This window comes from Heptranchias perlo, chromosome 21 (assembly GCF_035084215.1).
Source record: "Heptranchias perlo isolate sHepPer1 chromosome 21, sHepPer1.hap1, whole genome shotgun sequence".
Lineage (NCBI taxonomy): Eukaryota > Metazoa > Chordata > Chondrichthyes > Hexanchiformes > Hexanchidae > Heptranchias > Heptranchias perlo.
In genome coordinates, this window is record NC_090345.1 from 5463806 (window position 1) to 5491278 (window position 27473).

Here is a 27473-nt window from a genome sequence, read left to right on the forward strand (position 1 = left end):
AAGCCGATTCAACAGTAACTTTCAAAAGGGGAATTGGATAAATTCTTGAAAACGAAAAATTTGCAGGGCTATGGGGAAAGGGCAGGGAGGAGTGGGATTAATTGGAAAAGCTCTTTCAAAGAGCCGGCACAGGCACGATGGGCCGAATGACCTCCGTGATGGCTTTCTTTTTACTGCAAGTGGAGGTGCAACAAGTATAGAGCAAGTCTCCATTGTGAATGCAAGCCTTTAATCTCAGGTACACACACGCAAAAAGATGTTGCTTTTTCCTCTTGTCGTTTAAATAAGGCACTGTTCTTTTCAATTTGTGTTTAACAGCTCTCGTGTCTGTTCTAAGCTGGGGTAATTTTTTTTTTAAAAAAGCAAAACAAACGGGGGGAAAAAACAAAAAAAAATACCGTTCGTAGCACCATATAAAAACTCTATTCACAGTCGGGGGGCTTCCCTGTATTCTTCTTTACAACAGTTATCTGCTCACGGGCTTAAAAAAATAAAATTAAAATCACACTCAAGTTCTCTCCTCTGCGATCTGAAGGGCCTTCGCTTCAGATTATAAAAAGCAGCTTTGTGACAATTAATGCTCAAACTGCAGTCATCGGTTATTCTTATTTTTTTTGTATAAAGACGCAATAATTTACAGTTTAAGTCGTTAAGACGACGTCTCATTTTGCATCAGTCCGTCTGCGTTTGTTCGGCACCAGCTGGCTTTTCTCGTTTAGCTTGCGTTTCTTTTTGTGCACGGCCTCGGTCTTACATACACCCTTCACTGGGGCGACTGCTTTGACTGGGGTCTTGGTTGGGGCGACTGCTTTGACTGGGGTCTTGGTTGGGGCGACTGCTTTGACTGGGGTCTTGGTTGGGGCGACTGCTTTGATTGGGGTCTTGGTTGGGGCGACTGCTTTGGCTGGGGACTTGGTTGGGGCGACTGCTTTGGCTGGGGACTTGGTTGGGGCGACTGCCTTGCTTTTCCTTTGGACGCCAGTCTTCTCCCGCCGCTTGGCCCTGGCCTGGGCAGCCACCACCGGTGAGGGCCTGGTCCTCTTGGTGGTTTTCGCCTGCCGCTCTTTGCCGCTGCCGGCTTTCGTCTTCGGTTTGACCTTTCTGCCTTTCACCCCGTCCCGATTCTGGGACCGGCTCTTGCCCTTCTGAACAGTTTTCAGGGGAGAGCCAGAGAACCTCTTCTCCACACCTTTCCGGCTGAGGCTGGAGAGCAGAGTGTCAGCCTTGCTGCCCCGGGCAGGCTTTTTGGGACCGGGTGGCTTGGCGGCACTGCCCTCTGCTCTGGGCTTCCTGTTTGCCGGCAGCTGCCTGGACGTAGATTTCGAGGAGGGCAGGGCGACGGGAACAGCCTCGGACTTGCTGCTCTTGCTTCGCCCTGCCCGGAGTTCCTTGGCAGGAGCATCCCTGGGCGGCTTCCTTTTCCCTTTATTCTCCTTGGGTTTGGGAGAGGCAGAGGGGGGCGGCACCCCTCGGGTGTCCAGCTGGGTCTGCGAGGTCAACTTGGGCGAGACCAAGGGATTCATGCACACGCTCCTGTGCTTGGCTGGGTGCTTCCTAGCAGCTTGCTCTTTCCCGTGCTGTGATTGTTGTTGCACCCGCAACTTCTCCCTCATGTTGGAGTACTTCCTCAGGATCCAGGCGCTGAGCGGCTTCTTCATGCCCAGGTGCTTGGAGGGCTGGGCCGCTTTCACGCTGCCGAGCGGCCCGTCCCCCTCGGCCAGGCTGCCTCGCGCTTGGGGCAGAAAGAGGTTCCGGGGGACGAGGCCTCCCCCGACATCAGGCAAGAAGTCCTGCCGCTGGTTTGCTCCGTCCCCTCTCGTCGCACCACCCCGCTGCACGCTGTCCATCAGTGCCCGGGTCCTCCAGTTATTCCGAGCCGGCGAGGCCACGGCAAATTTCTTCAGGTGCTTCCTCAGCCGCTCAGCTTGGGGACTGGGGAACAGTCCGACGGCAGAGCTCTTCTGGAGGAAGCTCTTGGCTTTCAGCGTCTCCACCGGATTCCGTGCAGTGACGTTCTTGACGATGACCAGGGACCTCGTCTCCGTCGTCTCCATGAACCACTTGCAGATGTTGGCAAAGTCAAAGTTGGCCACAAAGAGTTTCTGCACGGGGGATGTTTTGTGGTCATACAGCCCCCTCGCTTTGCGTGCCCTCTTCTTGCTTTTCCAAATTTCCTTGAGCCAGTCGGATTTGGATTTCGCTTTCTGCATCACCGAGCCTTCCTTCTCAATCTGAATCCAAGCTTTGTGGATATTCTCGTATTTGGCATTCAAGGTGGTGATTAGCTCCTGGTTCTCATCCTCCGAGCACCAGTCCAAAAACTTTGGCCGACTCACTTCAGGAGCATCTGAGTCATTGAGATCTATCAACTCGGAGTCTTCAGGCTCCTGGAGAACCTCGGTGGACAGATTTATATTTAGGCCTTCGTTGTCCGCTTCTAGCGCAACCATTTCTGGTTCTGTGATGGACACATTTGGGAATCTCATGTCGCGAGACCCAATAGCCTTCTTATCTCCTGGAGACATTTTTGCCGCCATTCCTTTATTTGCTGGATGTGGAGGTCCAAAACTGGCCGATCTTTTTGCAAGGCCTCCTCTTGCCCATTTTTGGCTTTCTTTATGGACACCCACCTTTCCTAAACTTGACTGCTGATGGGTTGCAGGAGAAGGATCATCCGCGGAGTCATCTGAAGACTCGGTACCTTGATCGGTGTCAACCTTTTCACTAGAAAAGGAAACTTTCCGCTCTTCAGATGATCTAGTATCCACATAGACCTCAAGCATTCTACCTTGCCCGCAGTATGCTCTTTCATAGACAAAACTGTCGTCCATCGGTTCTTCGTCTGCTGAGCTTTCAGCCAGAAGACCTTTGGAGACCTGTTTGGCTGTCAGCTTTCTTGTTTTGCCAGTATCTTTTACGGAGGTGGTAGCAAGAGATTCATCTACTCTGCTCTCGGGATCAATAATACTTTGCAAAAGGATTTTATTGAAGCAGTCCATTGGAAACTGGACAGATGCCACTCTGTTGACACACACTTCCCTTTTGTATCCCCTCTCGCTTTGACTTCTCAGAAGTTTCACGTTGAGACATGGCACCAGTAGCCCCTCAGCACAAACCAGCGGCTCCTGTTTAACACCACAAGGACTGGCCGTAGGTTGGGGCTGAGACTGCTGACTCCGTAAGCATCTGTCCGAAGAAGCAAGCTCCAACTTTTTACGATGCTTTACCTTCTCTGAAGTGGCTGGAGTAAGTGCCTTCTCTTTCTGGGGGCTCGTATTCTTTTCAGAGTTAGGAGATCTGCCCGTGCTATTGCCTCCTTCCCTCTTGTTGGCGGCCACATTTTTACCAAGATCGTCCAAACTCCTCTCCTCCAAATATGGATCGGCCAATGGCATTTTGCACTTAATGCCATCAGTTCTTTCACAAGGTCCTTTCAGCCCCAGTGCGGGCCCTCCTGGATCATTGCTACTCCTCTCTTCTTTACATCCAGAGGCTATTTGCGGACATGGTTCTTTCTTGGGGGTGAGGGTGCAAGCAATTGCTTCAACTACAGTGGGAAAACTGAGCGTCTGTCCTGATCTGTTGGACTTTTCTTTCCCAGTTAGCGGTCTTTCCTCTCTTAGCTCCTTCGTGTTTTCAAATGATTCGAAGAAACCCCCAGCTCGCCAATTTCCCACTATCGAACCAGGAATATCCCCCATCACCTCGCTGCCATTTAATACTTCACTGCTACCATTACATTGCTCCTGAGAAGGAATGATGTCAACCCTGATATTGTTAACGGGACTGGTGCCCAAGTTATTTAAAGAAGGCGCGGAAAGGGCCTCGATCTGGTTATTGGGACTGGGCTCCGAGTTGTTTAGAGAGCCCTCGGTCGAGGACTCGTGCTCCGTGTCATCTTTTTCCTTAACTGACTGCACCAGTCTAGAAGGACTCCCTGGAGCTTGCCAGCACTCTTCTAGCGGCTCCCAGCTGTGGCTGCTGGACGGATCGCAACTCTCGCAAACAGCAGGCTCAAGTCGTGAGCTTGCACCCAGAGCTCTCCAATCGGTCCGCGTTGCAATGCTGCCGCTTGTCTGCATGTTTAAAATTGGCGCGCTTTTGATTTCCGGAGATTGGCCAGAAGCGTTGGTCTGACCACCTGGCTTCTTCAGCTCCATTGGCAGACTGCTTGCGTCACTGGAAGGTGCGTCGGCCTCCTGCGACCTGCGGGTCTGACACGGCTCAACCACAAGCTCCCCGTCCCCTGCTGGGCAACGAAAGTCTTGGTTCTCCTTGAGCTCCTCCGACTGTCCTCGCCTCAGAACGACCTTCAGTTGCACCTTCGAACCCCCATTTTCACCAGCGCCAGCCGCGACTGGAACCTCAAAGGCGGGCACGCTAACCGGCAGAGTAAGTGCTTGCTTTGGGCTGGCTGAGGTGGGCGGTTTGGGGATCAAAGAGGGGCGGTTCGCCCGTTTCGTGTCTGTGGCCGAGCTCCTGGCCAAAGTGCGAACAGTCTGGAGCTCCCAATACTCTTCGTTGCAAAGGTGCCCGCGAGTGCTTTTCCTCGCGGTCTTCTTAGTGGAAGACAAGGACCGCTGGGCGTCGAAGCGGCACTCCGTGATTGGCTTGCTGATGTAAACAATGTCACACTGGTTGTCGTGCTCGTTGACATACTGGCACACAGTGGACATGGAAGAGCGTGCCCGCAGCACAGACACCCTGGTGCTCTTTCTGGCCGTCTTAGTGGAAGGAGATTGAGCCTTTAACCTCAGGCGCCCGTTGGTATCAGCATGAGGCTTCGAGACAAACCAGCAATCTTTGGTGCTCACGTCTGCTGGGATTACAAGGTTATCTTTGATTGTTCTTTTGGTGGCGTTGGTATTTTCTTGAGGCCCTACTTGAATTGGCGTGCTTTTAATTGCTTCGTGATCTAAGGAGGGTCGAGAACTGCTCAATGAACTGCTTGGATTTTTAGCCAAGTTCTTACTTAAATTCAAAAGCTCCACAGGGAAAGCTCGGAGAGACTCATTCTGAGCTTTGGCTGCAACTGCTCCCTCTGCTTTGCTCTCCTTGCTGTTAGGGCCCACTACTTCTATCTGGGAAACAGTACTGATGCGTGCGCATTGGCAGGAGGACTGATCCAGTTGTGAGTCACCGATCTCCTTCCTACTCACAGTTTCTTTTTGCAACGGTTCCACGCTCCCCTTTTTGTTACAGTCAGCAGCACACAGCCCTATAGAGGAGGTCCCTACCCCTATGGTCCAGTTTTTGATACAAGTCCCACCACAGCAGCTTTTAGGTGCTGGTTTATTAACAGAAGCAGCGCTGCTCGTCTCGGTCCCTAGCCGGAGCACCTCCTCACGAGCCGACCAATTTTCCTCCGCACGGCTTTTGCAGTTCGACTGGCTTGGCGTTTGTGGCTCTCGACTGAAGGGAGGACGCGATTGTAACGCGGACCTGCTCCCAGTCGGGCCCTCATGGTTTTTAGTCGATTGCTGGACAGGGGCTGGGCTGGAGGCGGCCATGCCTTCGTGCGCTGATGATTCCGACGGTTCCAAAGCGGGATTTGCTTCACTGCGCATGTAGCTCAGCACACTCATGAACTGGATCTGATGATGTCTGCACAGCTTAGCCATAAACTGGTCCAGGGAAGTCTGGGATTCTGTGCTGGGTTCTGCCTCTTGTGTCGGCGTCCTGTTGTTGCTAAAAAAATCAAAACAAAAAGAAAAGGACATTTACACTTTTTCAATAAGCAGTTTTAGAAAACAGCCATGTGGCCTCCTTTTACCCAAATATCTCATCTCACTGGTTCCCACAGGTTCTCAATCCTTTTTTTTAAAAAAATGTCCCCTCTCAATCTTCCTTTCTCTCATGAGGTCAAGTTCAAGTTCAGACTCCTTACATCAATTCAAGAGTTTTCAGTCCCAAAATTATCCTTGTTGCTCTTGTGTGCCTCCTCTCCAATTATCATTGTCCTCTGAAGTAGTGATCCAGTCAATGTTTGGTTTGGAGTTAAATTATTCACTGTTTAAAATACGTGCATCTGAAGGTTTGGTTAAGGGCTCTGGTCTCACTGGGGCATGAACCCTAAATCGGAACACCAAGATCTGTTAATATTGGTAGCTTCAGATATATGCACAGTAACGGTCACAAGAACAAGGGCCAATCAGATCTTTCAAGACTCAGACAGACAGATTTTCGATGGGTAAGGGTATCAAAGGATATGGAGCAAAGGCGGGTAAATGGAGTTGAGGTACAGATCAGCCATGATCTGATTGAATGGTGGAGCATCTCCAACAAGAGAAAGCATAACCACCTCCTCTTGACATTCAATGGCAATACATCGCTGAATCCCCCACTATCAACATCCTCAGAGCCTTTCCACCACCTACTAGGAACAAGTCAGGAGTGTGATGGAATACTCTCCACTTGCCTGGATGAGTGCAGCTCCAACAACACTCAAGAAGCTTGACTCCATCCAGAATGGAGCAGTCTGCTTGATCGGCAGTTCATCCACCACCTTCCTCCCACTTCCTCCCCCACTGGTGTACCATCTACAGGATGCACTGCAGCAACTCGCCAAGGATTCTTCGACAGCACCTCCCAAACTCTCGACCTCCACCACCTAGAAGGACAAGGGCAGCAGGTGCATGGGAACACCATCACTTCCAAGTTCGCCTCCAAGCCGCATACCATCCCAACTTGGAAATATATCGCTGTTCCCTCATTGTCGCTGGTCAAAATCCTGGAACTCCCTACCTAACAGCACTGTGGGAGAACTTTCACCACACGGACTGTAGCAGTTCAAGAAGGCGGCTCACCACCACCTTCTCAAGGGACAACTAGTGATGGGAGATAAATGCCAGTCTTGCCAGCGACACTCACATCTCCAGAATTAATATATATAAAAAATACATACATACATATACATACACATATATATGCTATAGGGAAAATGAAATCAGACTTAATCCCATATGCATATAAATAATTCTTGCTGTTGGAAGCGATAAGTTTTAGGAACAAGATTTTCACTTGGACACGCCAATGCGCACTGCCAGTGATGGCACGTAGGTTGAGGACACCATTTTTGGGGTCCAGCTGCATACAGGTCCGCGATGCAGAAATCACAACATCGGGCAAGCTCCGTAGCCAGACTACCAAGGGTCACAGACATGCGAGACTTGCACACGCGCAGCAGTGGCTTTAGAATCAAGTTAGTGCCTTCAGAGAAATTGACACAGTTACTGAGCTCCTACTACCTACGATACTCCCCCCAGCGTGTCTCAAGTGAAAAGAAAGAACTTGCATTTATACAGCGCCTTTCAGCACCTTTACCGCCAACAAAGTACTTTCTGAAGTGTAGTCACTGTTGTAATATAGGAAACACGGCAGCCAATTTGTGCACATCAAGGTCCCACAAGAAGCAATGAGATAAATAACCAGATAATCTGTTTGTGATGTTGGTCGAGGGATAATTATTGGCCTAGGACACCGGGGAGAACTCCCCCGCTCATCTTCGAAATAGTGTCAGGGGATCTTTTACGTTCACCTTAGAGGGCAGACAGGGCCTCGGTTTAAAGGCTCACCTGAAGGACGGCACCTCTGACAGTGCAGCATTCCCTCAGTACTGGCACTGGGAGTGTCAGCCTGGATTATATGCTCATTTCCCTGGAGTGGGGCTTGAACCCACGACCTTCTGACGCAGAGGCAAGAAAATACAACCCAAGATCAGAAGGGCAAAATCTACAAACGCACAACTTTATCCCCCCCTCACAATTCAAGTGAAGATAATTTGAGAATCTCCTACACTTGTCATTCTACTTTACTGAGATTCTAGTGACAACACAGAGGATTATTGCTACAAGTAGGTACAACTGCTCCGATTGGAAATGTCAGCTATCATTCTGGGGAACCAGGAGTGCCGCTCCATTGGAAAGAAAATGTGTTGGCGATTTGAATTGCAGCATTAGCCATTAAGGCACATTCGCTCCCTCAAAACAGCAGCTTTCAAACTTTTCTTTGCGAGATAAATAACAGAGACACTCCTACAGACAACAACTTCTGGCATTTATCGAGTTACAGAGTCTACAGCACAGAAACAGGCCATTCGGCCCAACTGGTCTGTGCCAGTGTTTATGCTCCCCATGAGCCTCCTCCCTCCCTACTTCATCTCACCCTATCAGCATATCCTTCTATTCCTTTCTCCCTCATGTGTTTATCCAGCTTCCCCTTAAATGCCTCCATACTATTCGCCTCAACTACTCCTTGTGGGAGCGAGTTCCACGTTCTAACCACTCTCTGGGTAAAGAAGTTTCTCTTGAATTCCCTATTGGATTTATTAGTGACGATCTTACATTTACGGTGTAGTAAATGTCCCAAGGCACAGGAGCGATTAACAAACAAAATTTGACTCCGAGCCACATAAGGAGATACTGGGACAGGTGACTGCTGGAAATACAGTCCCCACCTCAAGTAGCAGGCCTGTTCGTGCTAATGTGACTCGCCCGCTGCACACTATGGACAGTAAAACCATCTGACTGAAGCTGCCCGGAGTCGCCACTGTCCAACCGCCTCCTGTGGCTGTTAAGTGGCCCAGTCAGCTGCTTGAAGCTGCCCCGAGTCTTCATCAGTTGTTGGCACCGTTAGCAACTAGGGCAGGCAGTGTGAAAGTGGAGTCTTGGGGCAAGCTTCAGTCAGCTGTTCGCACTGCGGGGATCGAGAGCCGCTCCCTGCCAGTTCACGCCACGATGATCGACAGCTTCATGCGGTTGGTTAAATGATGGAAGTTGTGTCCCAGTTTAGTGTTACTTTCTGCTGCAGGCCATGTACGGATAACGAAAGTTGAGAACACAGCAGCAAAACCCAGTGTGAAGGCGGATTCATACGTGGGCAGCTTCAATCAGGCAAGTATTAAACTGCTGCTCTGCTCGCTGAGCTACATTGGCTCCCAGTCCGGCAACGCCTTGATTTTAAAATTCTCATCCTTGTGTTCAAATCCCTCCATGGCCTCACCGCTCCCTATCTCTAACCTCCTGCAGCCCTACAACCCTCCGAGATCTCTGCGCTCCTCCAATTCTGGCCTCTTGCGCATCCCTCAATTTCTTTCGCTCCACCATTGGCGGACAGGCCTTCAGCTGCCTAGGCCCTACGCTCTGGAATTCCCTCCCTAAAGCTGTCCGCTCTCTAACTCTCTCTCTTCCTTTAAGATGATCCTTAAAATCTACCTCTTTGATCAAGCTTTTGGTCACCTGTCCTCATATGTGGCTCGGTGTCAAATTTTGTCTGATAATCGCTTCTGTGAAGCACCTTGGGTCGTTTTACTAAGTTAAAGGCGCTATATAAATGCAAGTTGGTGTTGTTGCACGAAATAGTCAGCGCATTTAATACGGTTTAATCAGCGCCTTTGTAATCGACACCTATGGTGACAGCATGTGGTGAGCGCCATTTTCCCGATATAGGCTGCTGTTCAGGATAAGCGGGGATGGTGTAAGTGGTGGGGACCGTACTGACGTACTCCAGGGGACCTGAAAATATTGATACGTTCCTGGAGACCTGCTGCAAATACCGACACACTCTTTGGAACAAAAATCCCAAAAGCGGAGTTGCTGAAAACACTCAGCGGGGTCAGACAGTATCTGTGTGGGGAGATGGGACACGGGTCCACGCCTGAAACGATAACTTGTCTGTTCTCTCCACAGACAGTGACGGTCCTTGGGAGCCCCCTGCAAATACTGCGCACTCGTAGGAACCCCCAAAGACAGTGTCAGCTGCGCAATGGAAATGGTGGCCTAATTGCAAAAATACGCTTTATTTATTAGCACACAGCAAAAGAAATAATGCACTAGTTGGTTGACAAATACAGGAAATATCAAACGCTGATGATAGACATACTGACCCACTAGTTTGACAATCTATACATGCTTTCAAATTTGTTTTTTTAAGCTTCCTCGAGAGTATAGAAACTATTTGCGAGTTAACTTCTCTGATCTGCTTCTCCAGACAGAATGCCTCAATATTACTTGCATGTTAATACAGGCCTGAAATTATCCTGTCTCCTTGGGTGCAAATTAGGCTTTTCCAGAATCTCCCAATTTTATCACTTCTAGGCATCCAGAGGAGGAATAAAGAAGAAAAAACAAGACTGTGGTGTCCTTTTTCACTGTTCATTTTAAATCCCTTGCATCACTTCCTCCTCTTGCTCCTGACTTCTCTCTTTAATCCGGACACTAGGGTTTTTTTTAAAACTGTTCATTAATAATATCGTGTGTCAACTCACCCAATTTTCTTCCTGTCCGTCACGCACCAGTAGAAAACAGCAGCAACTGTTCAACTCCCCATCTGGAGCTTTCCTGATCACCTTTCTGCCCAGCCCGTACTAAAAGAGTGACTGGCTTTTAAAAAACTAATCTCCAGTGTTAAAGCCAAACAAAAGGCAGCCTGGGTGATAAGGAAAGGGGGGGGGGGGATGGGCCTTAAAGGTAAACCATTTCCTCTTTCCTTAAAGGGAAGGTTGCGATCGCTGTTAGGTTTGGTCAAAAAGCTTGTTAGCTGCCCCTGACTGCTTCCCATGGCCACCCCTCTTTTAAGCTTAGCAAAGACTGCAATTCTTAGAGAATCAAACTTGGTCAGTAGACATTCTCAATATGTAATGTAGACTTCCCAGAGAGTATAAGTGACATTCAGCCCTGTCCTTGCTGACATGCACCCGGAGCATTAAATTTAAAATTCTCAATCTTAAATCCCACCATGGTCTCACCCTATCCTACCTCAGCAATCTCCTCCAATCTCCAGGCTGGAATACTTCATTCCTATGACTCCTGCCTTCATACATCCCCCGTCCCGTCACCTTAACAACAACAACTTGCATTTATATAGCGCCTTTCATGTAGTAAAACACCCCTTTCATGTAGTAAGGCACTTTACAGGAGCGTTATCTAACAACATTTGACACCGAGCTACATAAGGAGATATTTGGTCAGGTGAGCTTGGTCAAAGAGGTAGATTTTAAGGAGCGACTTAAAAGGAGAAAGAAGTAGAGAGGCGGAGAGGTTTAGAGAAGGAATTCCAGAGCTTAGGGCCTAGGCAGCTGAAGGCACGGCCGCCAATGGTGGAGCGATGAAGATCGGGGATGCGCAAGATTACAGAGATAACCTCCTGGATTTCTAATCTCTGGAATCCCCACCCTAAACTTCTCCAGCTCTCTGACCAAGCTTTTGGCCATCTCCCCTGGTCTCTCTTTTCCCAGCTCAGCCTCCTTACATCTACCGGTAAAACACATTGGGATATTTGTTATATTAAAGACTCTTTGTTGCGTTAAAGATGCTTTGGTGTTATTAAAAGCAAGTGAAGAGCTGTGTGACATGAATCATAATTGATTTTGTTTGATAAACTAAAACTGATATTGTGCCTTGCCACTGCCATGGCTGACAACAACTTGCATTTATACAGCGTACCAAGGCACTTCACAGGAGCATAATCAAACATAAATTGACACCGAGCCAAAGAAGGAGACATTAGGACAGGTGACCAAAAGCTTGCTCAAATAGGTGGGTTTTAAGGAGCTTCTTAAAGGAGGAGAGGAAGAGGAGGAGTGGTTTAGGGAGTGGCTTCAGCACCCCTGGGCTAGAAGGGGGGGGGCGGGGAAAATCCACCAGTGTTGCCAAAGCTGATCATTCCCCAATGATCCCTGGTGGAAGGACACAAGTGGGCGCTGAATGAGGAAAGGATTGGGCTTTGCCACAAAGCCTCCCACGCAGCTGAATAGCTGCTATCTTGGGTGACTCTTGGAGAATGGCTATTTGGGCGAGCTACTGAGTGGCAGCTGGCGCCCAATGAGCTGGAGCCCAGGATGGAATTAGTCTGCCCGCTCGGGTGGACGTAAAAGATCCCATGGCACTATTTTGAAGAAGAGCAGGGGAGTTCTCCCGGTGTCCTGAGGCCAATAATTATCCCTCAACCAACATCACTTAAAAAAAAGATTATCTAGTCATTATCACATTGCTGTTTGTGGGACCTTGCTGTGCACAAATTGGCTGCCGCATTTCCTACATTACAACAGTGACTATACTTCAAAAAGTACTTCATTGGCTATAAAGTGATTTGGGACGTCCTGAGTTCATGAAAGTCGCTCTTTAAATGCAAGGTATTTCTTTCTTTAATGTCTTCAGGAGAGGAGGAGAAAGAAAGGGGTGAAAAAAAATATATACATATTACATTTTTAAAAAGTCACATCTGAATGACTACTACAGCAACATCAGGTATTTAGTCTCTGGAACTCCAGGCCCCTTGTAACCTGGCTAAATACGTTACAACGCGTGAAAGGTACAATGTAATTGTTCTAGAAGCAGTACCTAGTTTATCGTATTAGGTGGAATGATAACAGAGTGCGGGGAACTGCGATAATGTCATACCGCTCACATTCAGCGACACTGCTGGTTGTGATTAGCACGAGAGCCCTCAGAGGATTTGTGCCAGTATTCTCGAGGTCAAAGCTCAGCGTCTTCCCTGTGAGCAGTGCGCGTGCGCATCGCACACGTGTGATGGTTAACCTCACATCTGAAATTCCGTGTTGGAAGGACAGAATTCCAGGGGATCTCACAGCCTGGGAAGGGCTCTGCTCTTCTATGCTGACAGTAGGCTGTCAGGAGAGTCATGCTCAAGTGGAGATCTGCGACCTACTTTACCAGTGCACCACTGGGTGCTCTGGTGCCCACTGGAGAGCCGATAGGAACGAGGGCTGTGCCTTCTGCTGCATCAGAGAGCCTCTCTCGTAACCAATGAAAAGTTAGGCCCTGGATGCCATGGAGGTGCCCTTTATATCGTCAGGTGAGACAAGAGTACAGTGCAGTTTTATCTGCGCTATTCCTTACCTCTTCGCACTTGATTGTACAGAGAGAGCTTTACTCTGTATCTAACCCGTGCTGTACCTGCCCTGGAAGTGTTTGATGGGACAGTGTAGAGGGAGCTTTACTCCGTATCTAACCCGTGCTGTACCTGCCCTGGAAGTGTTTGATGGGACAGTGTAGAGGGAGCTTTACTCCGTATCTAACCCGTGATGTACCTTCCATAAGACCATAAGAGATAGGAGCAGGAGTAGGCCATTCGGCCCCTCAAGCTTGCTCCGCCATTCAATGAGAACATGGTTGATCTGATTTTTACCTCAACTCCACTTTCCCGCCCTTTCCCCATAGCCTTTGACTTCCTTGCTGATCAAAAATTTGTCTAACTCAGCCTTGAATGTATTCAATGACTCAGCCTCCACAGCTATTTGGGGTAAAGAATTTCAAAGATTCACAACTCTCTGGGAGAAGAAATTCCTCCTAATTTCTGTCTTAAATAGGCGACACCTTATTCTGAGACTATGCCCCCTAGTTTTAGATTCCCCCATGAGGGGTAACATCCTCTCAGCATCTACCCTATCGAGTCCCCTCAGAACCTTGTATGTTTCAATAAGATCTCCTCTCATTCTTCTAAACTCCAATGAGTATAAACCCAACCTGTTCAATCTTTCCTCATAAGACAACCCTTCCATACCTCCCGGAATCAACCTAGTGAACGTTGTCTGAACTGCCTCCAATGCAAGTATATCCTTCCTTAAATAAGGGTACCAGAACTGCACGCAGTACTCCACGTATGGTCTCACCAGCACCCTGTACAGTTGTAGCATGACTTCCCTGCTTTTATACTCTATCCCCCTAAAAATAAAGGCCAATATTCCGTTTGCCTTCCCGATTACCTGCTGCACCTGTATGGTCACTTTTTGTGTTTCATGTACAAGGACACCCAGATCCCTCTGTACCGCAGCATTTTGTAGTATTTCTCCATTCAAATAATATTTTGCTTTTTTATTTTTCTTCCCAAAGTGGATGACTTCACATTTTCCCACATTATATTCCATCTGCCAAATTTTTGCCCATTCGCTTAACCTGTCAATATCCTTTTACAGACACTGTGTCCTCATTGCAACTTGCTTTTCCACCTAACTTTGTATCAGCAGCAAATTTGGCCACAAGACACTCTGTTCCTTCATCCAAGTCACTGATATATATTGTAAATAGTTGAGGCCCCAGCACTGAGCCCTGCAGCACCCCACTAGTTACAGATTGCCATTTTGAAAATAACCTTTTTATCCCAACTCTTTGTTTTCTGTTAGTTAGCCAATCCTCTATCCATGCCAGTATATTACTCCCAACACCATGAGCTCTTATCTTGTGCAGTAATCTTTTATGTGGCACCTTATCGAATGCCTTTTGGAAATCCAAATATACTGCATCCATTGGTTCCCCTTTATCCACCCTGCCCGTTACTTCCTCAAAGAACTAATAAATTTGTCAGACACGATTTCCCCTTCATAAAACCATGTTGACTCTCCTTGATTGTATTATGAGTCTCCAAATGTCCTGCTACTACTTCCTTAATAATGGTTTCTAGCATTTTCCCAATGACAGATGTTAGGCTAACTGGTCTATAGTTACCTGCTTTCTGTCTCACTCCTTTCTTGAATAGGGGTATTACGTTTGCGGTTTTCCAATCCATTGGGACCTTTTCAGAATCTAGTGAATTCTGGAAGATTACAACCAATGCATCCACTATCTCTGTAGCCACTTCCTTGCAAGCCATCAGGTCCAGGGGACTTGTCAGCCTTTAGACCCATTAGTTTACCTAGTACTTTTTCTCTAGTGATAGTGATTGTTATAGTTCCTCCCTCCCCTTTGCCCCTTGATTTTCTACTATTATTGGTATGTTATTAGTGCCTTCTACTGTGAAGACAGATACAAAATATCTGCCCTGGGAGTGTTGGATGGGACAGTGTAGAGGGAGCTTTACTCTGTATCTAACCCGTGCTGTACCTGCCCTTGAACTGAGAGTGTTTGATGCTGGTACAGGGCAGATTCTGCTTTTGTTGTAGTGAAAATCAGAACCCTTCTCCCGCACCCCCCCGCCCCCCCCCCCTACAAGGGTCTGAAATGAGGGAGGGGGTCTTCCATTCTCCAGCAGTAATATCCCTCATGCGCAGAAGCTGATAGGAAAAAAAGTTAATATAAAAACCGTGCATTTATACTGCACGTTTTCACATTCAAATATATTGAATTACTTCCTGCAATCAAATACTTACTGAAATGGAGTGACTTGTCCAGATAACAAAGTGATATTCTTCCAAAATAAAACCAGGGGCTTAAAACAAGAGAGACAAAAGCAACACAGTCTTGTTGCATCTCACTGACTTTGTGGGAGAAAAATCCATTTCAGTTATTCAAGAATATAAACAACTTGCATTTATATAGCGCCATTAACGTAGTAAAACGTCCCAAGGCACTTCACTGGAGCGATTATCAAACAAATTTTGACACTGATCCACCCTGGGGTAGAGGCGCGGAGAGGTTTAGGGAGGGAATTCCAGAGCTTAGGACCTAGGCAGCTGAAGACACATCCGCCAATGGTGGGGCAATGGAAATGGAGGATGGACAAGAATCCAGAATTGGAGGAGCGCAGAGATCTCGGAAGGTTGTAGGGTTGGAGGAGGTTGCAGAGATAGGGAGGGGCAAGGCCGTGGAAGAATTTGAAAACAAGGATGAGAATTTTAAAATCGAGGCTTTGCCGGACCGAGCGCCAATGTAAACACATAAACACAGCTCTGTTCAGTATGAGGACCACAGTTTGTTTCACTGTTCTTTCCCTTGTAATCTTATTAGTGCCAATGGCTTGACCTTGGCAAGTCCAGAAGAGATGCTCGCAAAATGGAGCAGTCCACCACCAGCTAAAGAGTACAGGAGCTTCTTTAAAACTTTTGTTGCAAATATTCGCATTCATCAAGGCGAGGAATGTTAGTGCTGCGGAATGGAACATTTTTCCATTTTTGGCATTCACTCTCAGGTCAAGTATTCCAATGCTCTTCTGGCTGGCCTCCCATCTTCCACCCTCCATAAGCTTGAGCTCATCCAAAACTCTGCTGCCCGCATCCTAACTCGCACCAAGTCCTGTTCACCCATCACCCCTGTGCTCACTGACCTACATTGGCTCTGGGTCTGGCAATGTCTCGATTTTAAAATTCTCATCCTTGTATTCAAATCCGTCCACGGCCTCGCCCCTCCCTATCTCTGTAACTTCCTCCAGCCCTACAACCCTCCGAGATCTCTGCGCTCCTTCAATTCTGGCCTCTTGCACATCCCCCATTTCCTTCGTCCTATCATTGCTGTCTAGGCCCTAAGCTCTGGAATTCCTTCCCTAAACCTCTCCGCCTCATTACCTCTCTCCCCTCCTTTAAGTCGCTTCTTCAAACTTACCTCTTTGACCAAGCTTTTGATACCATGCCCAAGTATCTCATCTTCCATTGTGAGCCTAGACAGCAAGTGTCAGCTGGTTCAATCCCATCTACACCCAACATACACGCAATTATAGGAGGGTCTTCCAGCAGGGTTCGCTGGATAGTCATCAGGAGAGAGAGCACAAGCTGAATATCCCTCCCTAAAGCAGAGGCAGAGGCCAACCGTACTACAATCAGTAACTTGCGCCCACCTGGGATATTCTTATTTGTTAGGTTTAGCTCCTTATTGTCTTTATTAACTGAACTGTGGAGAGAGGTTACAGACACCAAACACAAATGCACCCCTGACTGCAACACACCCAGCTAATCTGTGATGCTTCCTTTAAACTCCAGACAGATTCATTCCTCAATCCAGCAACACAATGGGGTCTGATAAGCGTACAATAGGTCTACAAGGCCAATGCTCAGCTAATCAGTACTTCCTCAGCTCGCCATTTCTAGCTAACCTGAATTGGTCTGTAGGGACCAGCTTTTCCAAAACAAAAACCGTATTACAAGAATGACACATAATTTCTATCCTCTCATCGGGGAACAAAATAATGTTGTAGGCAGGAGAAGCCCATTTAATCAAGCCTATCATTCCAAATCTCCTTTCAGTTTCCTTGTGGGTCATTTTGGAACTAATATTCCTGTATTTCCTCTCCTGACAGAAATTCATCCAGTCCTTTTTTGAAACCCTGCCGTGGTTTTCTATTCTCCCACCGCTGCTAGTAATCTGCTCCATAATTCTATCGCCCCCTTAGTAAAACAGATAGTGCCTAAATTTTCCTTTTGCTCTTTTAATACCTTTAACTTTAAACGTATACCCAATCCTTCGAGAGCAGAACTTCTATCCCCATAAGGTCTTCAGACGACACAGTAGTTACATAATTAATCACGTACAATATAAGTATTAGCTATTAACCACTCTGCAGGTAAAGATCAATCAAAGTTTATACAACATGTCGCATTTCAAAATTATTTTTTTAAAAAGGCATTCATTTCAGGCTATTTTCAATCTGCAAATCTCCCTCGAACAACAATTAAACTCTCATTGATCTCGGGCTGTATTTGCTTACAGCAATTAGACTTTGTGGCTAACTTAAAATACAGCTTCACTGCAACTGCAGAATATAACGTGCATTATATGGAATGATGCTCCTGTTAATAATAAAACAGTGCATCATCCGACTACCTTGAGAAATAGCACAGGAGATTTGCTAGCAAGATAAATGTGCAAGTCAATAGAAATAATAGCCAGAGTATGGAGTTGCTTTTAGATCTGCAAAACATCCAGGTTTCTTAACAGTAAACAAATCTGCTCTATTGCAAATTTCTAGTGCTGAACAGATCATCATATTCACAATTGCCATGTTTTGTGCTACTCTCCTATGTCCCCTCTGTAATAATGTCAGTGTCAGTCGTGGCTCAGCAGGTAGCACTCTCACCTCTGAGTCAGAAGGTCGTGGATTCAATTCCCACTTCAGGGACTTGAATACAAAATCTAGGCTGACCCTTCAGTGCAATACTGAGGGAGTGCTACACTGTCGGAGGTGTCTTCTGTCGGATGAGACGTTAAACCAAACGTCTGCCCTCTCAGGGGGATGTAAAAGATCCCGTGGCGCTATTTCGAAGAAGAGTAAGGGAGTTCGCCCCCATGTCCTGGCTAATATTTATCCCTCAACTGACATCACTAGAAAAAAAATTATCTGGTCATTATCACATTGCTGTTTGTGAGATCTTGCTGTACACACGTTGGCTGCCTAGTTTCATAAGGACATAAGAAATAGGAGCAGGAGTCGGCCATACGGCCCCTCAAGCCTGCTCTGCCATTCAATAAGATCATGGCTGATCTTCGACCTCAACTCCACTTTCTCGCCCTAACCCATCCCTTGATTCCCTTAGTGTCCAAAAATCTATCGATCTCAGTTTTGAATATACTCAACGACACAGCATCCACAGCACTCGGGCCGAGAATTCCAAAGATTCACAACCCTCTAAAGAAATTTTTCCTCATCTCAGTCCTAAATAGTCGACCCCTTATCCTGAGATTATGAACCCTAGTTTGAGACACTCCAGCCACTCAGCAACTACCCTGTCAAGCCCTCTCAGAATCTTATACATTTCGATGAGATCACCCCTCAATCTTCTAAACTCCAGAGAATATAAGCCCATTCTATTCAATCTCTCCTCATAGGACAACCCTCTCATCCCAGGAATCAATCTAGTGAACGTTTGTTGCACCCCCTCCAAAGCAAGTATATCCTTCCTTAGGTAAGGAGACCAAAACTGTGCACAGTACTCCAGGTGGGGTTTCACTAAAGCTCTGTACAATTGCAGCAAGGCTTCCTTACTCTTATTCTCCAACCCCTTTGCAATAAAGGCTAACATACCATTTGCTTTCCTAATTGCTTGCTGTACCTGCATGTTAACTTTGTGATTTGTGTGCAAGGACACCCAAATCCCTCTGAATGCCAACATTTAATAGTTTCTCACCATTTAAAAAATATTCTGCTTTTTTATTCTTCCGACCAAAGTGGATAATTTCACATTTCCCCACATTTTACTCCATCTGCCACCTTCTTGCCCAATCACTTAACCTACCCAAATCCCTTTGCAACCTCCTCACTGCTTACTTTCCCACCTAGCTTTGTATTGTCAGCAAACTTGGATACATTACACTTGGTCCCCTCATTCAAGTCATTGATATAAATTGTAAATAGCTGAGGCCCCAGCATTGATCCTTGCGGCACCCCACTAGTTACAGCCTGCCAACCTGAAAATGAACCGTTTATTCCTACTCTGTTTTCTGTCCGTTAACCAATCCTCAATCCAAGCTATTACCCCAATCTGGATAACAACCTCTTCTGTGGCACCTTATCGAATGCCTTTTGAAAATCCAAATTACATCCATTGGTTTCCCTTTATTTACCCTGCTAGTTACACCCTCAAAAAACACAGATTTGTCAAACACGATTTCCCTTTCATAAAACCATATGACTCTGCTTAATCATATTACGATTTTCTAAGCGCCCTGTTACCACATCCCTAATAATAGATTCTAGCATTTTCCCTACTACTGATGTCAGGCCATCTGGCCTATAGTTCACTGTTTTCTCTCTTCCCTCCTTTCTTGAATAGCGGGGTTACATTTGCTACCTTCCAATCCACGAGGACCATTCTAGAATCTAGGGAATTCTGGCAGATCAAAACCAATGCATCCACAATCTCTGCAGCCACCTCTTTTAAAACTCTAGGATGTAGGCCATCAGGTCCAGGGGATTTGTCAGCTTTTAGTCCCATCAATTTCTCCAGTACTTTTTCTTTACTAATATTAATTACTTTAAGTTCCTCCCTCTCATTAAACCCTTGGTTCCCCACTATTTCTGGTATGTTTTTTGTGTCTTCTACTGTGAAGACAGAAACAAAATATTTGTTTAACGTCTCTGCCATTTCCTTATTCCCCATTATAATTTCTCCTGTTTCTGCCTCTAAGGGACCCACGTTTACTTTCACTAATCTATTCCTTTTTATATACTTGTAGAAGCTCTTACAATCTGTTTTTATATTTCTTGCTAGTTTACTCTCATATTCTATTTTCTCCCTTTTTATCAATTTCTTGGTTATCCTTTGCTGATTTCTTAAACCCTCCCAATCCTCAGGCTTACTACTCTTTTTGACAACATTGTAAGCCCCTTCTAATCTAGCATTATCTTTAACTTCTCTAGTTAGCCATGGTTGGACCACTTTTCCCGTGGAGTTTTTATTCCTCAAGGGAATACATATTCGTTGAGAATTATGAATTATTTCTTTAAATGTTCTTTAATACATTTTTTAAATGTAATGTTTCCTACATTAAAAGTGACTAGACTTCAAAAGTAATTCATTGGCTGTAAAGCGCTTTGGGATGTCCTGAGGTGGTGAAAGGCTTATATAAATCCAAGTTCTTTCTTTACTGGGCTGTCAAAGGCACATCAGAGGCAACTCTGCAATATCAGCAATTCAACATTATTGAAAGCAGTTAAATCTTCCTTCACTCCCTGCCTCCAACTGAAACTGCCATCAGCAGTAATTTTAGGGTCTGGCCAGGGGTGGATTGCCTCGCTATAGGGGGTCAGCAACACAATTGTACATTGTTGGTCTGCGCATAACGTCCATGGTATCAGGGAGTGTCTCAGCCAGAAGGTACAAGTGACAAAGCGATAATTAAAACATTGCAGCAATTGCTGCACCCCAGATCTCTCGCATGCACAGTTCCCCATTTTTGTCAAATCTGCAGAGCAGTGTAAAGGAGGCAGATCTGACACAGTAGAAATCGGCAGCTACAAAACCACTTGCAATGGAAGCGGAGCAGTAATGCAAGAAGCAGCATAAATCACTCACTGTTTTTGGACACTAAGGGAATCAAGGGATATGGGGATAGGGCGGAAAAGTGGAATTGAGGTAGAAAAATCAGCCACAATCTTACTGAATGGCGGAACAGGCTCGAGGATCTGTATGGCCTACTCCTGCTCCTATTTCTTATGGTTATGTGATCCTTGCACTTATCCACCTGATCGGTGGTTTCCAGCAGCACCCCTGGAGCTGACCATGCCCCCAATAGGGGCACACTTAAGAGATTGCCCCTATTGGGGGCAGGGAGAGTGAGTGAGCTAGCACACCATCTTTCCTAGCAGTGGGTTGGCAGCCTGCGCCAGAGAGGCCAGCGATGTTGCTTCTTCCTCACTGGCCTGTGTGGATCTTCGATAGCCATTCGAGAAAGGCTGGTGGCCTGAAAACAAAGTCGCAACTTTGCAAATGACTGCACGTGCGCAAAAGCTGGGGCAAGTGTGGGCACACTCTTTCTTCTAAAGGACACTGACGCATTGCAGGTGGTTCAGAAAGGATCAACAATGCTTGATTCGGGAGGCAGCAGCCTTCGAGAATTACTTTCCAGAGCAGTTATTGCTGTTTTGTAGGCAAAATCCAGCAACCGCCATTCTGCTACAGCGACATCTCTCAAACAGCTATGAGATGTATGTTTTTGGTCATGTTGATTGAAGGAAAAATGTTGGCCAGGACCAGTGGCGGACTGGCTCTGTGAAAGGGCTTGGGAATTGTCATGTAAAATGGGGGCGCAATTTGGTGGGGGCGGGAGAGGGCATTGTGCCAAAAAGCCGTAAACAATTGCTTAATCTCACTTAGTTTACGGGCTATTACAACCATGATGGAGAGAGGAGCTTCCATCATCTCTGTCCTAGTTGAAATTGGACGTTTGCCCCAGAAGTGAAAGTACAATATTGCAATATACTGTAACATCTAATCACCTGGAAGGAATTTATTAACTGGAACAAACTGTACATGTTTTGTGTAGTGGTATTGGAACTGAAAGTGCCAGGCTAACTGCAAGCAAACTAATAAAAGCAATAGTACATTGTGTAGAGACAAGGACAACCGACCGTAAGCAGGTACAATACTATAGAGGCCAAACAGACTTATGCATGAGTTGGGACCATTTAGCTTTGGGATTGCTCACACTGCAAAAGACAGCAGCTTCTAAAACTGTCAGAAACTAGTTCTTGGTAGCGAGTAAGGGACCCATAAGAGCATCCCGTTGACCTTCTCTTTTGCGGGTGGCTTTTTGGAAAAGGAAACATTGTCAGCAAGCAATTCCTTTGAAAAGGCAGGGGTCGTGAGCCTCGTCCCTTCAGTGGCAGAGGGAGCAGCTCCAAGCGGGAAATTCCCAATCACAGTCTTCCCAAAAACCAACACTGTAAAATGTGTGCGCAGGATTGGGACGCCAAGGCAGGCATAGAGAATTAGATCGCTCCAAATTCAGCTGTCAGGGTCACTGGGACATCTGCGAACTATTAACCGGGGACACTCAGGAAATTTCCTGATGTCCTGGCCAGAGGCGGACTGGTTATCAGGAGTACTCTCTGCTCCTCCTTGAATAGTGGCATCAGATTTTTAACATCTATGTGAAGAAACAACAATAATTTCAATTTATATAGCACCTTTAATGTAGTAAAACATCCCAAGGCGGTTAACAGAAGCGTTATCAAACAAAATTTGACACTGAGCCACATAAAGAGATATTAGGACAGGTGACCAAAAGCTTGGTCAAAGAGGTAGGTTTAAAGGAGCGTCTTAAAGGAGGAGAGCTAGAAAGGCGGAGAGATTTAGGGAGGGAATTCTGGATCTTAGGGCCTAGGCAGCTGAAGGCATGGCCACCAATGGTGGGGCGGTGAAAATTGGGGATGTGCAAGAGGCCAGAATTGGAGGAGTGCAGAGATCTCGGAGGGTTGTAGGACTGGAGGAGGTTACAGAGATAGGAAGGGGTGAGGCCATGGACGGATTTATTGATGGATGATAATTTTAAGTGCCTCGGCTGTAAGCAAAAATCAGTACCTGGGACAACGCAGCACTCCCTCAATATTGCGGTAGCTTAAGTTACCTTCCCTAAAATGGCTTTTGGGTGATGTCCCAGCATTTTCCTTGACCTCTGATTGACAGGAAACAATTGCAAGGTACCAGCAGAAATGCCAGCTGCTGCAACAAGTCAGATAATTCAGGGCCAAGGTGAATTTAAAAAGACACTGTTTTCATGACAATAGAATTCGAGAAACTTTTATCATTTTGTTTACCTAACACACAATGTAGTGGAATAAATCAAATATTTATTCAAGTCACTCGCACCTGTAACCATGAGAACAAGAACACACAGCTATTCTCTCTCTCCCCAAACAAAACAGGTTTTGCCAAATTTCTCTTCTGAAGATACCGACTCTTTCTCAGCCAAGCAGCCATTCTTCACATGGGCACACACGCGGAGAATATCAGTAGGCTATTCGCCTGTCGGAAACAACACAGCCCAACTCAATCCTGTCCTCACCCAACGACAGCATACACTTATTTTCCAATATGGGTTACTAGATAGCGAACAGGACTGGGAGCCCTCCCTAACCCAGCAGTACTGGTGCCAGTTGTAGCATCTATACTGCCACCCCAGCTAAGATCAGCTACTTCAGCACATCAGAAATCAAAGGCGAGATCTTCTGGAACGCCCAATCCTTTGGCCTTCGGGCCTCGTAGGTGCCTCACAGGCTCCATATAAAATTGAAATCAATGATCCTGTTAACATGCATATTCCTTGGTGTGCTGATTTAGGATTTAACCACCAATAAGGAAACATGACAAACCAACGAGCAAGAAACATAAGCACAAATCGTTGCATGGGCTTTGTGGGCAGGATTGCCAGGACTTTGGAGGGTTACATTTTGCTCACACACCAGTCTGAACACCCTGGTTTAGTGCCACAACAAACTCAAAGAGTTTTTCATTAATGCACTGCCCAATGCACACTTAGGCGGTTGCACTGGCATCTAGTTTCAGGAGAGCGATTTCCGTGTACCACTCTCCTACTTCCATACTGCACGCTGGGAGTTCTGCTCTGCAACACTGATGGGATCCTCCGTGTAATGGACTGCAAACAATCAGGCCGCGTTCCCTTCACTGAATTTGGTGGCCTTAATCCAACACACAATCACAGTCACAAAGCTTTGCGGGTGCACAATGCCATTGGCTCCTGGAGCTTAAGCTTGTTTACACTTGAGAGGGAGAACTGGGTCGCTCTGCCTCTAGCTGCACTCCTATAGTGTAAAACATAAAGCAATTTGTTTTGGAGCGAAACCATGAGTTAAACATGACACAGACTCCTTTGTGTTCTTAGTTGTAAGTGCTGTTCACTTAAATTTGAAAGCGCAAACTAGAGTATTCCTTTCACCAAACCCAGGCTAACACCGTGTATGGTATGTTATAGCCTTCAGCTCAATCTCTTCTAGTCATATATACACGATGGCCAATATCTCAGATGATGCAAGGTGAAAATATTTACTATAAATATGCAATTTTACACAAAACAAAATTAAACCAAACATGGGTGTTGTTTTGCATTGAAAAGATGATCCATAATTTGTAATATTTGGTTTAACATTAGCATTTAAGAAAAAAACTTGAATTTATTTGGAGCCTTATACATCCTCAATGTCTAAAAGCACTTCACAACCAATGAATTACTTTTTTTTTTGAAGAGTAGTCACTGTTACGTAGGCAAAAAAAAATTAATTAAGCTCCCCAAGTGGCTCAGGTGGTAAAGGGAGTATGTATTTGAATTATGTGGAGCAAGAGATCCCAGGTTCCATTTCTGGTCTGTGCTGAAATAGCTGATCTCAGCCAAGGTTCAGGTTTCTAATCAAAATCTATCGAGAAAGAAAGACTTGCATTTATATAGCGCCTTTCACGACCTCAGAACATCGCAAAGCGCTTTATAGTCAATAAAGTACCCTTGAAGTGTAGTCACTGTTGTAGTGTAGGAAACGTGGCAGCCAATTTGCACACAGCAAGGTCCCACAAACAGCAATGAGATAATGACCAGATAATCTGTTCTAGTGATGTTGAGGGATAAATATTGGCCAGAACACTGGGGAGAACTCCCATGCTTTTCTTCGAAATAGTGTCATGGGATCTTTTACGTCCACCTAAGAGGGCAGAGGGGGCATCAGTTTAACTTCTCATCCGAAAGATGGCACCTCCAACAGTGCAGCTCTCCCTCAGTACTGGCACTGGGAGTGTCAGCCTAGATTTTGTGCTAAAGTCTCTGGAGTGGGACTTGAACCCATGACTTTCTGACTCAGAAGCGAGAGTGCTGCCACTTGAGCCCTGTTAAGAAGTATCTGCGTGTGGGTAATAAGAGCAAGAGCAGGATCTGGCTCAGCTGTGATGTACCTTGTGATCGAAAATGCTACCAACACTCATTGTATGGGCTCACAAGCATGGATATGGGAATAGGGTGGGTCAACATAATTAGGACTGTTTGCTCACCTGGAGAGTAAAATGCCAATGTGGATTGATCGGGCCAAGTGGCCTGTTTCTGGAAGGTTGTAATTTCTAAGTATAGTACCGCCTACAAAATGGCACAAATGGGATGAGATCATTGGATTTCTTAGTGCAGCGGTTGCCTAGAAACTCAAAAGTTTGGCCACTGTGCTGGAGTGCCGAGGCTTCACAGGTATATAATGCTGCAAGTTCGAAAAGGTACACCAATGGAATGAGGTTAAAGATGGTTGTAGATCTTTGTCAGAACAGTTGCGAGAATTGGTCTACTCCTGGAACATTAACATGTTTTTCAGATGCTGACTGATCTGCCCAGTTTCCAGCAGTTTGTTATTATTTTAGATATCCAGCATCCAGTTTTTCCTTTTTATTCCTGAGTGACCAATTCTTTTTGCAGCAACTTGGTTTATGGTTTTATATATATTTTATCCAAATCTGGCGGAGGCTCTGGCCATTTAAAATTCCCTGCATCGGAGTCCCAAGGGTGCCTCAGTTTGAGCCTGATGTTGCGAGAGGGCTAGAGAGGCCCAAATATATTTGGTTTTGCCTTGTGCCTTCAACACTTGACAACACCTTCAACCTCGTGAGATTTCCTTTTGGTGGAAGGTCTGCGATCGGCACTGTTGCAGACATTTGACAACAGTCAGAACTTTGAAAATCGAAGTTTCTTTGGTCCCAGCAACTTTTGCTGCTCTACTGAAAGCAATGAGCAGCTAAACTGGGAGCCAAGGCCAAAGTAACTGCATTTCTGTACCCAGTTCTGACAAGGGAATTCGTTCACCTCATGGTACTTTTAACATCTTTAAAATTTCAAAATAATCTTCATTTCTAAAAGTATACTTTTTTTTTAAGTGGAAAGTATTAGGAGAGATGAGTAGCTGCCCTTGACATCAAGGCAGCATTCGAATGAGTATGGCACCAAGGAACCCTAGCAAAACTGAAGTCAGTGGGAGTCAAAGGCAAATGCCTCCAGTGGCTGGAGTCATACTTGAAACAAAAGGAAAATGGTTGTGGTTTCCAGAGGCCAGTCATCACAGCCCCAGGACATCACTGCAGGAGTTCCTCAGGGAAGCATGCTCAGCACAACTATCTTCAGCTGCTTCATCAATGACCCTCCCTCCATCATAAAGTCAGATGTGGGACTACACTAACTATTCCAGTATTTAGTTCCATTCATCCAATAATGAAGCAATCCATGTTGGCCTAAAGCAGAACCTAAATAACATCGAGGTTTGGGCTGACAAGCGGCAGGTAACAACCAACTCAAACAAGAAAAAGCCCAGTCATCTCCCCTTGACTTTCAACAGCACCACCATTGCTGAGTCTCCCACTCTCAATATCTTAATGGTCACCATTGACCAGAAGCTAAACTGAACGAGCAATATCAGCACCATGGCAACAAGCGCAGGTCAGAGTCTGGATACGCTGCGACAAATGGCTTACCTCCTCAAAGGTGACCCCTCAAAGCCTCGACACTACTTACAAAGCTCATCAGGAGTATGTTGGAATACTCACCACTCGCCTGGATGAGTGCAGAGTGGTTATGTTACTGGACTAGTAATCCAAAGGCCTGGATTAATAATCTGGAGACATGAGTTCAAATCCCGCCACGGCAGCTGGGGAATTTAAATTCAGTTAATTAAATAAAATCTGGAATAAAAAGCTAGTATCAGTAATGGTGACCATGAAACTACCAGATTGCCATAAAGACCCATCTGGTTCATTAATGTCCTTTTGGGAAGGAAACCTGCTGTCCCTACCTGGTCTGGCCTATATGTGACTCCAGATCCACAGCAATGTGGTTGATTCTTAACTGCCCTCTGAAATGGCCCAGCAAGCCACTCAGTTCAAGGTTAGCGATGGGCAATAAATGGTGGCCTTGCCAGCAACGCCCACATCCCATGAATGAATTTTTAAAAACTCAAGAAGCTCGACAACATGCAGGACAGAGCAGTTTGCTTGATCGGTGGTCCAGCCACTAGACTCACTATCCCCTCCACCATCAGCACACTGTGGCTTCAGTATATACGAATTACAGTATGCACTGCAGCAACTCATCAAGTTTAATTTGTCAGCACCTCCTGCCACAACTATCTCCAAGGAGGACAAGATTAGCAATGTCATGGGAACACCATCATCAAGTCACACACCATCATGATGGACATACAGTACAGTTCCTTCATCATCAGAGTCAATATCCTGGAATTCCCTACACCACCATGGGAACACCATCACAAGGACTACAGCAGATAAGGGGAGAAGGCCTACCATCATCTTCTCAGGGCAACTGGGAATGGGCAATAAATGC

General features: G+C 46.1%; 1 protein-coding gene across 1 annotated transcript in view; it reads right to left on the reverse strand.

Moving 5' to 3' along the window:
* Positions 1-208: 208 nt before the first annotated feature.
* Positions 209-27473, reverse strand: part of LOC137339932 (uncharacterized) — a 47331-nt gene continuing 20066 nt past the window's right edge. Inside the window, exon 2 of the mRNA XM_068002021.1 lies at positions 209-5688. Within this exon, the coding sequence (XP_067858122.1) occupies positions 663-5621 (4959 nt within the window). The 5' untranslated portion in view covers positions 5622-5688 and the 3' untranslated portion in view covers positions 209-662. The remainder of the gene's footprint in view (positions 5689-27473) is intronic.